Genomic DNA, 12,772 nt, shown 5'->3' on the forward strand with positions numbered 1-12,772 from the left:
CTCCCCGATCGTCTAGCGCTAGCCATTATCAAGGTATAATCTCCCTTGATCTGGCCGAACTCTGATAATCCCCCCTTCATATCCTCTGACCACCTGGGCAAATTTCCTGGACTTTCAACTCTCGCCTTCGCGCAATGTCTATCTCCCGGAAACTCTCGTCACGGTCAAACGGGGATCTCTTTGTAAAAAGACGCCAGATAGTCTGGCCACATTCGCGGCCACACCCCCTCTCCACATGTATATGGACAAAATTTCATCGTCCGATCTCATTCTCGCTGGAGAGCTGACAGGGAGCACATCTATCTCTTGCTTAAGCTCTGGACTATTTTTATTCCCTTATTTCACTTTGGATTGGTGGTATGTAACTTTGTAAAGTGCTTGAGAGCCATTTTACTTAGTGGTGTATATATTTGTGCATTTATTTACTACATTATTTGTGTACATATTTGTGTATTTCTTATCATGGATAATGTAAGTAGATTACTGTATGCTTATATTTATATATACAAACAACATTTAGACGCGTGATAATATTGATAAAACAATGGAAATTACTTATCACGTGACAGCATTTATAGATTGCGTAATTTGTATAGAAGATATAGAGAACCACGTGGCAAAATGTTGTTTGTTTACGATTGGTGAATGAGGTCCATTAAAAGTAATTGCGATCAATGGTGTAAGGATTACTAGTAACCACTTCCACCACCCACCGATTAAGCTCGTTGATTTGCTCTTACGCTATATTATATTCCTAAACAAAAAGGGTGACAAGTGTAACTGCTCCAACTATCGAGGCATTACACTTCTGTCATAGCAGGAAAGATCTTTGCATGATTCTTGCTTGATCGACAGACCTACTCGTTAGTAGACAAGGTGCTATCTGGGAGCCATTGTGGCTTTAGAGCTAGTAGAGGTACATCTGACTTGATATTTGTTTTATGACTATTACAAGAAAAATGCAGAGAGCAGAACCTAAACCAAGGCTTTCGACAAAGTGAGTCGCAACGGCTTATGGAGGCTTAAATAGGATTTCGACCAGTCTCGTATGCCCACATACGTTTCTGTCCATCATTAAGCAACTTCATGTAAGACAAAAATGCCAGATTAGACACAATTGCTGATCTGTCTGATCACTGCCCCATAGAAAATGTCATGAAGTAGGGCTGTTTGCTATCTTCTTTGGCATAAGGTTGGGTCAAATGAGGCATCTACGTCAGATTATGCTCAGACGGCAATGTGTTCAATATTCCCATATTAAAACTAAGGAAATGTTCGTACAGAGCTTCTTTATGCCGATGATTGTACACTACTAATAGCACCCCGAACATCCCCCGGGCTACGACCATGCAACAACATATGGTGTCAGAGTAAAAGTTAAGTATCAACATATAATATCAGAAGTGAAGTTGAAATATTATATACTAGTCGACCCACGGCGTAGCATACGCCGCTATTTTGCAGGGCCGGCCTTAGGGCACCGCAGTGGGCCTCGCACTTTCATAGGAGTTTGAGTTTTGGCACATCGGCACAATTTAGGCCATGTCGTGCCCGTAATCCTTTAAGGATCACTCTCCCTTTATATAATAACAAGGGCTAAATTCTATACAGTTAAATCATTAAAAACAAGGTCTATTTACAGTTAAAATAGTAAAGCTAGTAAAAATTTAATAATTTGGTAAAAATCTTATGTAAATATTATATGTTCACAATTCATAAATCAGATCTTCGTAGACAACCCCACCTCCCAGACAAAGCCCAGTACCTTCCCAGGGTCGACATTGTCGAATAGTGTTTTTAAGTTGTGTGCTCTAAAAAATGTCTCCCTGACATCCTGTTATCTTGGGCAATCAATGAGGATATGTTCCACGGTGAGGCGAGAGTCACAGTACTCGCAAAGTGGGGGCTCCTCTCTCTTCAGCACAAAAGAGTGCGTGATGTAGGTGTGGCCAATCCTAATTCTGGACATGGTCGTACTACCTCGCCTTGTCAGACACTCAGATGTGGGCCGCAACTTGACATCTGCCACAATCTGCCTGAGTTTATTGTGAGTCTCAGCCTCCCTGCCACTCTCGATAGGTGGCAGAGGCAATACTTTGTCTCAGGTCTGAGCAGGGAATTTGGGTTCCTGACACCGCATGATTTAGGGCTCTCTTTGCTTCTCTTTTCTGAATGCGATACACGACGTCGTTGATTCTTTTAATGATGCGGTATGGACCTTCCCAGTCTCTCTGAAGCTTTGGAGACCTCCCCTTTCGTCTCTGCGGATTGTACAGCCACACCAGATCGTCCACGTGGAACCCGGAAGCATTTGCCCGTTTGTCGTATCTTTTCTTCATCTGGTCATCTTGATATTTCTGCGGGTCAGAGCATGGGCTTCCTCCATTCGTTTTCGGAGATTAGTGACGTACTCCGTTGAAGTAGCTGGCTTATCGCCTGGAACCCCGAATAGCAAGTCACATGGTATTCGCAGTTCTCGGTCAAACAACATCTTTGCTGGTGTATAATTTGTGGTGCCATGAACGGATCCCCTGTACGCCGTGAGGAACATTGGGATATAGGTGTCCCAGTCATCTTGTCGTTCACTGGCGACCTTCATTAGGTGTTGTTCTAGAGTTCTGTTAAAGCGTTCTACCATTCCATCCGATTGGGGGTGTAGAGGCGTGGTGCTAATCTTTTCGATGCAGAGTGTCCGGCACATCTCCTGAAAAACTCTGGATTTAAAGTTTTGGCCCAGGACTTATCCAGTTCTCCACAAGGGTCTCCGCTACTGTGGTGGCTTCTTGATTAGATATCGCATATGCTTCAGGCCTTTTAGTAAAATAGTCAATAATTACCAAGATGAACTTATTTCCTTTCTTGGTTTCAGGGAATGGCCCGGCAACATCGATTGCGATCTTTTCAAAGGGGTTCCCAACGTTGTATTGTTATGTCCAATTGTTCTACGTTGCGGGCCCTTGGCTGATGTACAGACATCGCATCTTCGGCACCATTCTTCAACATCTTCCCGGTAACGGAACCAGTAAAACCGCTGGCGCACCTTCTCCAAAGTTTTGTTGACACCAAGATGGGAGCCACTGAAGCCATTATGTATCTCTTTCAGTACTTCCGACACCCTAACCTTAGGTAGTATCAGCTGAAAGCGATTGCTTGTCCCGTCTGGCGTTTCCCATACTCTCTTGAGGACACCGTTTACAATTGATAGGGAGTCCCATTGGGCCCAAAATGCCTTGGTAGCGGTTCCCCTATCAGAGATGTGTTGCCAATCTGGTCGTGGTCCATCTTCCTTCATCAAGAGAATGGGAGCCAGATCTTCGTCTCTTAGCTGATCCTCTCGGATTTTTTCGTCCGACTACGGTCCGGAAGCTTCTACCCCAAGACAATGGCAATCGACGACCGCCTCCCTTTCTTCGACCTTTCTACAGTGCTTGCATTCAGTTTTGCAAGGTCTTCGAGACAGCGCATCAGCATTCTGGTGAGTCTGTCCTGAAGCTCACGTCTCGTGACGCAGTAGTTCCTTTCAGCCTACGACTGAAATAGGCAATGACTCGTTCAGTTTCATCCACTTTTTGGGACAAGACGGCGCCTATTCCGGCACCACTCGCATCTCTGTCCAGTATGAATGTCGTGCCTGGTATAGGGTAGGCCAATATGGAAGATGAGGCAAGTGTGTTTCTCAGCCTTTCAAATGCCTGTTGACATTCCGTCGTCCAAATAAATTGCTTCTTTTGTTCTGTCAGTAAATGAAAAGCCCTACAAATGTTGGAGAAATTAGGCACAAAACGTCTGTAATATGTGCAAAACCCCAGAAAGCTTCTCAATTCATGAATATTCGTTGGGGTAGGCCTTACTGCCTCAACCTTGTCGGGATCAGTGCTAACTCCGTCTCCTAATATGATGTGCCCAAGATATTTTACACTCATTCCAAACAAAGAGCACTTCTTTGGGTTGAGTTTCATCCCAGCGCCTCTTATCCTTTGAAACACCTCCTTCAAATTAGCAAGATGCTCTTCAAACGTCCTACCTAAGACGATAATGTCATCCAGATAGACAAGACAGATGTTCCAGTTAAGTCCTCGTAAGACACGCTCCATCAGTCGCTCAAAGGTTGCCGGAGCATTGCAGAGCCCAAAAGGCATTACAGTAAATTGCCAGAGACCGTTTCCTGCAGAGAACGCCGTTTTCTCTCTATCTTCGGGATGCATTCCAACTTGCCAATACCTGCTTTTTAAATCGAGAGTATAGAATATCTGTGCTCCTGTAAGTGTATCAAAAGTGTCGTCGATTCTAGGTAGCGGATAACTATCCTTATGGGTGACCTCGTTCAGCGATCTATAATCTACACAGAATCGCACAGAACCGTCTTTTTGTTTCATTAAGACTATAGGTGAGCACCAAGGACTATTTGAGGGCTCGATGACTCCCTGTTGTCTCATGCATTCTATCATGTCCATGGCTTCTTGTTGTTTTGCCAGTGGAAGACGACGTGGTGGATGTCGAATTGGTCTGGTGCTTCCTGTGTCGATACGATGTTGAACCATATTCGTCCGCCCGAAATCTGTCTCTTCAGTCGGAAAGGTTAGGGTGTCGGAAGTACTGAAAGAGATGCATAATGGCTTCAGTGGCTCCCATCTTGGTGTCAACAGAAAACCCGAATTTCTGCATAAAGTCGAGTCCTATAATGCAGTCATTGGTTATATTGGCGATCAGGAATTCATGAATGAATAACTGATTCCCGAGCTTGAATTTAACACTCGTCAATCCTTGTATAGGCATCAACTCACCACTGGCGGTTTTTAAGGAATATGAGTTCACTTTGGTTATAATGTTTTTGTTCACGACCTCTGGCCGAATGACTGATTGAGAAGCACCAGTGTCTAGCAGAAAACGATAATTTTCAGCACCGATTTTGCCTTCTACCTTTAAACTCTTATTCTGTCCCAGCACGGCGACTGGGATGACGGTTGCAGGGGCTCTTATTCTCTGTGTCGCCGGATTCCGCCCCTCGAAGCCGGCGCGTGCTAGTTTCCCTGGTAGCCCCGGGAACCAGTTCGTGCATTCATTTCTGGTCTGTGATGAGTTCCGGTTTGTCGAGATCTTTCAGTGCAGATTCTTTGAATATGGCCAAGTTCACCACAATTCCAACATCGTACAGGGGCCCTGGGTTGATTTTCTGGTATCTGGGTTGTTCGCCTTTCGTCCAGTGCCTCTGTCACCCTTCTGACAAGTTGTGCGAATCTTCCTCCTTGACGTCCAGCCTTCGGCCCTGGTGAGTGCCCCCAGATGCGTTTTTGGCAGCCTCGTATGACAGAGCGTAAACTAGGGCTTCGCTTGCCCTGCGTTTACCACTAACTCTTGTGGCTTTCTTCAACTCAGGGTCTCGAAGCGCATCAATGAAAGCTTCTGTGATGATGACCTCCAAGAAATCTTGTGCGGCGGTTGGGTAGACCAAATGTGCGAGGCTTTCGATGTCTGTCTCTAGCTCCTGTAGTGTTTCATCGGGGCGCTGTTTCGTGTTTTGAGTTGCACTCGATAGACTTCTTGCAAATGTTCATCCCCGTATCGGAGTTCCATAGTTTGTACAAGAGCGGCGAAATCCTTCTGGTTCGGTAGAGCCTGAAGCCATTCGGAGGCTTTTCCTCTTAGAGATAACACAAGGGCGGTGGCTTTCTCTTCCTCACTGTTCCATTTGTTAACTTTGGCCGCTGCGTCAAATTGCTTCTTATACACGGACCAGGACACGGAACCATCAAATACGGGGGCCTTCATTTTCTTGGAGACTTCAGGTACAAATGGCGTCATATCGGCATCTGGTACATTTCTGCGCTTGCATTGAGCTTGTATCTTTATTTCATCGATGACCTTCTCCACTGCGTCTACCCTCTGCTTCATCTGTTTGTCAATGTTGGTGATTCTCTCCTCCACAGCTTGCACGCGTTGGTTCATAGCCAATAACTCGGTTTTATATTCCCGATTCCATGAGATCTATCTTGGTGTCCACGACATCTAGCTTGTCACTGGTGTTTCCTAGCCCTGAGTTTAACTGTTCTTGCATAGAACCAATATTTTCGAGCACAGCTGCCATCTGTTGTTGCATAAATTCCATATCTGGTTCAACTTCAAAAAGATAGGTGTCCGGATCTGCTTCTTCCTCCATCAAACCCTCCCGTAGGCGTGCCAATTGTCTTCAGACATCGGTCACGGAGTTCCCGCTTCAGTTCCTTCATAAGTAGTTTGTCTAGCGTTTTCGTGGTAGCCATTATAAATCCCACTTCTGATACCAATTGCTATAAATTTCCAGGAAAACACTCAACAGGTTAATGATAACATAGATAAGGATTTAATGATTAAATAAATAACACACACAAACCACAGAATGTCAATTTTTTCTAGATCTAGTTTGATTCAACGAAATAAGCCGGCATTTACTATCATGTCTCCATTTCCTCCCTTCTCTTGTTCCACGCTCGTGTGGAACAGTATCTACTGCGCACCATGTATTTCAGTGCGGGAATAGAGTTACAACAATATTATTACTGATTAATTCCTTGGCAGGGAATTATCATAATATTTCTGTAAGCATATAATTTTATTAGCTATTTATGTACTATATTTACCGGCCATGTTGACCAACGCATACTACGTTAGTAAATCATGTCTATTTGCTTATACTCTCTGTTTACTCATATGAAAGCATGGGCGAGTATCAGTCGTTGATATCCCCTTACCCTTTCATTTCAATGTGTATAATTGCTATTTACCGTGACTGGTGAACCTCTATGGTGTTACCTTATCACTTATTAGTGTTGTTATTTCCCTATATGGGATTTTCCATTACTGTTGTTATCTCCCCTGGTGGAATACGATATTTAACTAACTTATAGTTTCTCTACATCTTTCTGAAAAAGTCCTTCACGGAAAGGCATCTACCTCTGAGTAGTATCATTATGGCTAAACCAATTTGTACATCATGTCGTTGCAGCTTTTATTTATAGGCAGCATCCGCCTGAAGTCTTAGTAACCTAAAGCTGATACCAGATCTGCAGATATCAGTCCTACTCATCCTTCAAGAGTCCAAGTAACAACGATAGCCACAGACTCGTCACTGGCTTGACTGAATGGTAGACGCAGCTTAGCTCTGCAACCATACATCGTTGGACTGCACCCGGAGCCTGGATCCACCACACCAGCCCACCAGCAGACAGCGTCAGCACCAGCCACACCCGTCTCATCAGTGCAGCACCGGACCTAAAGCTAAGCAACCAGCCTAATGACACTCAGACCACTTGGTTCTCAAATCTAATGATGATAGACTTATACATGTGTAAGCTTGCGCTCCTAGAGAATTTTTATGTATTCTATTTTTTATAGGCTAGCGCCAGAATTAATATTTGTACTTCCGCTTTTTGTTATATGGGTTAGGGCGGGTAGTATAAATAGTTAAGCCCATGCTACATCCTGTACAATTGACCAGCGGTCAGTAAAGTATATCTCTGTCTATGTGACAGTTGATGATCTTAGTGATCTGGCGAATACTTATTTAATCATTTCTATTTTTCTGTACCTGGGACGGCCTGTAAGTGTATAAATATTTTATATTTTCTTTTACTAGATCTATGTCATACGGTGTGTAAATATGCTAGATATATTTTAATTTAGTTTTATTTTCAAGTTGGCAGTTGTTCCCAACATGCTGTATTAAAAATGGCGGCGACCAGCTTAGCCTGATATGAATATGTTGTTCATGCTCTAGATCTAATAGAATATATGATTTTGCTTTTATAGTTTTTCATTTATGTATTGCAGGCTATTATTACTGCTGAATATAGCAGTAGAATATTACTGCCGTATCTAATATTGCTGCTCTGATATAATTGCTGCTGTAGATTTATTTTGTTTCTGTAGTGTATTGTTGCCTTAGGCTTAGTGGCTTAGTTATAGTCTGTTTCTGTTCTTATTGAATACTAATAGTAAGTGTACTAAGGCTAAGGTGTTCTTGTTTTAGTGTTAGTTATGGGTTGGTTGTAGTAGTAGAATATTGTAGATCTAGACAAGTTTGTTGTAGTGTGTTTATGTAGATCTAGGTCTAGTGTAGTAGTTGTAGTGATTTAGTTAGATAGTTGGTTTGATCAGTTTGTGTTAGATAGTTGGTTTGGTCAGTTTGTTGGTGTTTGTAGTAGAGTAGGTTTAGTAGCAGGTTTAGTAGCAGGTGGGTTAGTATTAGTTGTAGTGATTAGTGTATAAATTATTTTAGTATTGATTTATTTTTGTATATGTAAATAAAGTTTCGTTTTGTTTATTTATCCTAAACTAAAGTTTCGTTATCTTGCTTTCATTTAGTTTAGGTTAGTATGTCTGGTTACTTAGGTGACTCTAGCCCCTTGGTCGTAGACTGAGGTGTCACAGATTGAGCCCACCCAGTAGTGCTAACATCTGCCTACTGTATAAAATTTAATGTTGAGCAGAAAAAAGGTCTTATCCAGCGCCTCCTGACCTGCTCACACATGTAAATATGTTAGATCCCATCTGTACAGCATTTCATCTTTTAATTATCTTCTTTTGTATAATAAACTGTACATAATTTTATATCTAAATATAGTAGTTGTTGCCTGCATTATAACGCTGTGCCTGTAGATTATATGTGCAAGTGTGGGTTCTCAAATCATAAAATACCCTAGACACCCCAAAACGGCCAAATCTGAATCCACCTTGTCACACGCCTCTTCTTCAATAACACACTTTTGGCCCATGTATCTTCTAATGGAACGGCTGACCCTACACACAAACAAGCCACACACTTCTTAGGCTCTTGAATTCTAGAAGTGCATTACTATACGCATTTCTGGTTGGTTTGAAAAAAAAATCATTTAGTATTTTCAGTGGAACAGCCTGCATTACAATGACATGGTATCATTTGTTGTCACCCTCCAATAGAAAGCCCTCATTTTCAACCATGACTCCCTGTTACGACACAAGACTCTTCGAAATAATAATAGACTCTCAGGTTATTACTCTATAAATACTTTAATATTACAACAAGTTATGTAAATACTAACATTTCATTTCTCTTCCTGTCCATTTCTCCCGGCTTCCCCTTTTCAACATCACTTCCATTCATTACACAAATTCGCACCATAATTCATGCACACCGTGCTGCGCTACGACCGTAACATCCCCCCCCTTTTTTTTTTCTTTTTTTGCATCCCTAAATCGCTAGGTCAGTAATACACAGTTTAAAACAAGGTACACCCGTAGCGTCCTACATACAATAATGCCCCAAGGACTACACCACTGGCGGATCCAGGGGGGGGGGGCGGTAGGGGCGATCGCCCCCCCCACTCGGCCGATCCCCCCCCCCAAAGGGGGGGGGCGGACGAACTTTGGTATAGGATTCACACAATTTGTATACGAATTTATTACTTATGTTAAAAATATATACTAATTATTTATATTTCAACCTATTTTTAGATTATTTCGCCCCCCCCCCTCTAGTATGTTGGCCGATTTGGTGGGGTCGGGAGGGGGCGATGGTATCAATCCCGCCCCCCCCCTACACTTTCGAGTGGGGGGGGCGGTCCAATTTATTGGTAGAAATCACAGCCTGCTAACAAAATTAATTAAATATCTATATCCTTGTAACTTGTTATTGATATTTTAACCGATCTTTATATTATGTCGTTCCCTGTTTGCCGATTGGTGAATACCTCTTCTGCCCTTCCCACCTAAACCCTTTGAGTGGGGGGAGGGGCGGTCCGTTTTTATGGAGAAATCATAGTTTGTGAACAAAATTAGTTGAATTAATATATACATTTTATATTATGTCGCTCCCTTTCTGGTATTTTGGCCGATTCGGTGGGGTGAGGGGGGTGGCGATTGCATGTACTGCCCTCCCCACTCTAGCCCTCTGAGTGCTGGGGGGGCGGTCCTATTTTTGTGGAGAATCATAGTTTGTGAATAAAATTAGTTGAATATCTATATAATATAAACTACGTATTGATATGTGACCCATTGTAAATATGTCGTACCACACTCTAATCTCAAATTGTATCATTAGTAAATTTAAATGAAAAAGGGTTGTACCAGGTGTGAGGGGCGATACATTCAATCGCATTTCCCCCATCGGACAAATCAATACTTTTTCTTTTTGTATTATAGTTAAGAAATTACAAAATTAAAATATCTGTCACTAATATAATTTATATATACTATAAATTAAATTCTTATATCGAGTCGCCCCATACCTATTCTTTAATGCCAAATGCAATCTTTAGCAGAAATTAGTAAAAGAGCGAGGATTAATCGTTTTCACTCTACCGCCATTCCCATTTCCAGACAGAGTTTTTGTAATTTCACATGAAGTTATCATAAGTATTTTAAGAAAGATTTTGCATTGGAAATGTTAGCCCCGAACTCCATTGATGAATAATGAGCTGTACTTGTCAGGAGAATGCGTTTCTGCAGTGAAAAAAAGCAAGAAAACGCTTATGGCGTCGGGGCTTCGCCCCGAACTTCACCAGAGAACCTTATAGCGCTACCCCAGTTGTTTTGTTTTTCGCCGAAGGTTGAGAAATGCTGCTTTTTTTATTCTCATATTTATATATATATATATACATATATATGTGTGTGTGTGTGCGTGCGTGTGTGTGTGTGTGTGCGTTAGGGTTTACTGGGCGTTAGGGTTAGGGTTTGGAAAAAAATCGGTCGGTGGGGATGATTTTTATTTAGACTAGAGTCCAACTTGTAGATCTAGATCTAGTCGTTCTAAAATTATGCTTACACATTACAGCACATTATAATTAACTAGTCTTTCCATTTCAAACAGTAGTCATTTTCTCCACGCTTTCGTGTTCTTGGTGAAAACACATTTGATAATCACGCAGATCACATTCACTCTGACAATTCTGTGGATTTCTAAGTCTAGATCTAATCTAGATGTAGAGAAGAGTTAGATTTATTTTTAGATCTAGTCATTATAGGAGACATTGCTTTATTTTCTAATGCTACAAGTGTAATGATCTTATCGACATACAAACTCGTGCGATCATAGATAGCACATTCAATCATTAACAAAAAACAGATTTCTATACGTTATTATTACATCAAAGCGTTATCTAGAGACATACCTTTTATAGAAAGCCCATCTTTACAAGCCGTATTATATCCACCCACCCCACCCCCCAATAAAAAAAAAACTTTTAACTATGACAAATTTTTCGATTTTTAATTTTAGACTTAGAATATAGGCCTAGGCCTTCTTGTAGATGCAGATCTAGTCTTCTTCTACTTCTTATAAAATACAGACGTTACTTCAAAATTAGACGATTACCGTACGTCCTAGGTGTTCCTAGGTCAAACTAGTTATGCATGTTAATTAATCAATGACTGCCAAGTCATTGGTTTTCCTTTCTGACTCAGGCAACCCATTCCGTGCTCTAATAGCTCTGGGGTAGAAGGAGCATTTGTACAAATAGCCGCTCTAAGTAAGTAAGTTAAGTACCTATTTCAGACCTATTTCAGATTTTGCAATCTATAGAGTAGTTATAAAGGGCTTCTATGGCCGACGGTTAACGAGCTTATCATGTGCCAACACAACGACCAACCGCCTTTACTTTCCCCAACTAATGTCAGGCACCCATTAAAGTTGAGTGGACTCATGGGGATTCCTAAAAATCCAGAAATTCAAAAATCCCTTTCTTCACAGAGATTCGAACCCAAGAGCTCTTGGCTTGGAAGCCAATTGCTTAACACTCAGCCTCCACGCCCCATGAATCAAACATAGGAACTCTATTTTTAGTTGTAAGTTTATTGATTGTTATTGCTAGTACATGAAGCTTTCTTACCAAATTTACTTGGATGTTGTTGAAGTTGAATGGTTGCTGCACTACTACCACTAGCTTGCGCCATTTCAGTTTCTACAACAGTGCCTGAATAGTTCAGTAAATGATATGCACTCGATGATGTTTCACTGTTCCAATTGTTTGTATCAATTGACAGAAAGGGCATGAAGAAACAGGCACAAGAAGTAGACTTAATTATTTAGCCATTGGTCTGAATCATAGGAATGTGTGGAGCGCACATTTTATCTTCAATGCTTATCAAAACGATATTGTGACAGATTCATTTGATGTGAATTTCCAATCTGTATTTACAGTAGTACGATTACATTATCAACACTACTGCGTAGTTTAAAAAGCAGTAGTGTGACAATGGTCAGTGGCGTCGACTGAATCAGCCGTGACAGGGCCACCTTAATTACCAACATTGAATCATTCAATTCGATTCACAAACACAAACAAATGTAATGATACAAATCCAATGACGATTATGTGGGAATTGGAAAAGTGTTTCTTCTAAAAAGACATTCATATATTAAAGTAATTAATTTTCTCCAATTCATCTATATGGGAATCATGGGCGTATCCCCGGAAATGAAATCCCCCCTCCCCCGTAGGAGGGGGGAGACGGACATTAGTGACTGATTTTTTGCTTTCATTTTGTTTATTTTAGGTGAGATTTTTATATTAAACCATCACTTGCCCCAGCGCAGCCAAGGGGGTTTTGAGTTTAAACCCCCTAGCAGGGAGTTTTGCAGTCAAATTACCCTCTTCTATAAAACAAAACAAACAAAAAATAATGCAAATGACACTTCCCAAATTCCAAGAGCATAGCTAAGGAAGGTTTTGATTTTAAACCCCCCTCCGAAATTTACTATAAAACCCCCTCTTCAATATAAAAAAAGCTAATTACACACTGAGAATGCTATGAGCGTAGC

General features: G+C 41.5%; 1 protein-coding gene across 1 annotated transcript in view; it reads right to left on the reverse strand.

Annotated features, from left to right (window-relative positions):
- The window catches only part of LOC106066979 (stomatin-like), a 109,875-nt gene extending 97,741 nt beyond the window's left edge, over window positions 1–12,134 (reverse strand). Inside the window, exon 1 of the mRNA XM_056040698.1 lies at window positions 11,841–12,134. Within this exon, the coding sequence (XP_055896673.1) occupies window positions 11,841–12,003 (163 nt within the window). The 5' untranslated portion in view covers window positions 12,004–12,134. The remainder of the gene's footprint in view (window positions 1–11,840) is intronic.
- Between the last annotated feature and the right edge of the window lie 638 nt (window positions 12,135–12,772).

This window comes from Biomphalaria glabrata, chromosome 9, assembly GCF_947242115.1.
Source record: "Biomphalaria glabrata chromosome 9, xgBioGlab47.1, whole genome shotgun sequence".
NCBI lineage: Eukaryota > Metazoa > Mollusca > Gastropoda > Planorbidae > Biomphalaria > Biomphalaria glabrata.